General features: G+C 61.9%; 1 protein-coding gene across 1 annotated transcript in view; it reads right to left on the bottom strand.

Moving 5' to 3' along the window:
• The window catches only part of WDR61 (WD repeat domain 61), a 21,143-nt gene extending 20,645 nt beyond the window's left edge, over positions 1-498 (bottom strand). The window contains 1 exon segment of the mRNA XM_015566183.1: positions 417-498. Coding sequence (XP_015421669.1) covers positions 417-498 — 82 coding nt within the window.
• Between the last annotated feature and the right edge of the window lie 1,177 nt (positions 499-1,675).

Here is a 1,675-nt window from a genome sequence, read left to right as displayed (position 1 = left end):
CCTGCAGGTACAGCAGGTCCCAGAAGCTTGCAGGGCCAACGTGGGGTCCCCGGCGGGAAGCTTGTGAAACACAGCTTCCTGGGCCCCACCCCTGACCCCTGACCCCCGATCCCATGTCTCCAAGGCTGGGCCTGGGGGTCTCCATGTGAAGAGAGCCCGCCCGAGTTGCTGCGATGCCCGGCTCGGATCACAGACAGGCACCTGGAAACCACCTCCCTTCTCTAACCCAGCCGATTCCCATGGCCACTGCCCACTGCGCCGCCCTGGCCTAGGACTCGGGGCCAGGGCCCCCCTTGCTTACGGCTGCCCCCACCTGGCCTAAAACCGAAGCCGCGGACACTTGACACACATGCAACGGGACCAGGGCACCCTCTGCCCAAGCCCCCCTTCTCACCAGGCGCCCCCCCGAAACTCACAGTTCCGTCTCGCCACCGACTGTCCTTTCCCGTGCTCCCAGTCTCGCGGGATGTTGGTTTCGATCGGAGGGTAAAGGCCCATAATCTCGCGGGATGCTGGGTTCCAACGCGCGGGATGAAGGCCCACAATCTCGCGGGATGCTGGGTTCCAACGCGGTCCGTCTCGCCACAGACTGTCCTTTCCCGTGCTCCCAGTCTCGCAGGATGTTGGGTTCGATCGGAGGGTAAAGGCCCATAATCTCGCGGGATGCTGGGTTCCAACGCGCGGGATGAAGGCCCACAATCTCGCGGGATGCTGGGTTCCAACGCGGGGGCAGCGGGCCCAGAATCTCGCGGGATGCTGGGTTCGAACTCGGGGTAAAGGCCCACAATCTCGCAGGACGCTGGGTTGGCTCAGCTGCGCACAGGAGGGTGCTGCCGGGGCGGGGTCAGGCTTCCCCGCTCGGCCCCCCCTTGGTCCCCGCAAGCACGTGGCGGATGGGGATGCGGAGTGAGGACCCCGACACCATAGCAGAGGGTCTGGCTGGGCTCAAGGGCTCCCAGCCCCTGGCGGCCCCGCTCCTTTATATCATGGATGTTTTCAAACACACACCGAAGTGGCGAGCATGGCCCAACATGCTTGGCTCAGTGGGTGAACCTTGACCTCTGAACCAGGAGGTCACGGGGTCGGGGCACGTGCCCGGGTTGCAGGCTCTATCCCCAGTGGGGGCCGCAGCCGGTCCATGATTCTCTCTCATCATGGATGTTTCTCTCCCTCTCTCTTCCTCTCTAAAATCAGTTTTTTTAAAACCCATATATTTTGCTATTATTTTTTAATCCTCACCCGAGGACATTTTTTCCATTGATTTTTAGAGAATAAAAGAGAGAGGGAGAGGCACATGGATTGGTTGCCCCCCCTTGCCTTCCCCGCACCCCCCGACCAGGATGGGGAGCCTGCAACCCAGCGACCTGCCCTTGACCGGAATCGAACCGAGACCCTTCAGTCCCCAGGCGGAGGCTCTATCCACTGAGCCACACTGGCCAGAGCAATAAAAAATATTTATTTTTTTAAGTGGAGAGGATGGAGTAATGCCTCCCCGACGTGCTCACCGCCCAGCTTCCATAATGATCCCTCCGTGCCCCCGTCCTGTTGCATCCAACCCCCGAAGAACGGAGCCTGGGGAGCGGGTGTCAGGGCGCCCCTTCTCCCAGGTGCATCTCGGAGCGCTGGTGCCAGGCTCGCACCCTGGAGACCCCGAAGCCCTGGGCGGGACGCAGCG

The sequence above is a fragment of the Myotis davidii genome, unplaced genomic scaffold, assembly GCF_000327345.1.
Source record: "Myotis davidii unplaced genomic scaffold, ASM32734v1 scaffold1622, whole genome shotgun sequence".
NCBI classification, from domain to species: domain Eukaryota; kingdom Metazoa; phylum Chordata; class Mammalia; order Chiroptera; family Vespertilionidae; genus Myotis; species Myotis davidii.
The sequence above is the reverse complement of the archived record's forward strand: the minus strand, read 5'-3'. Positions and strand labels throughout refer to the sequence as shown.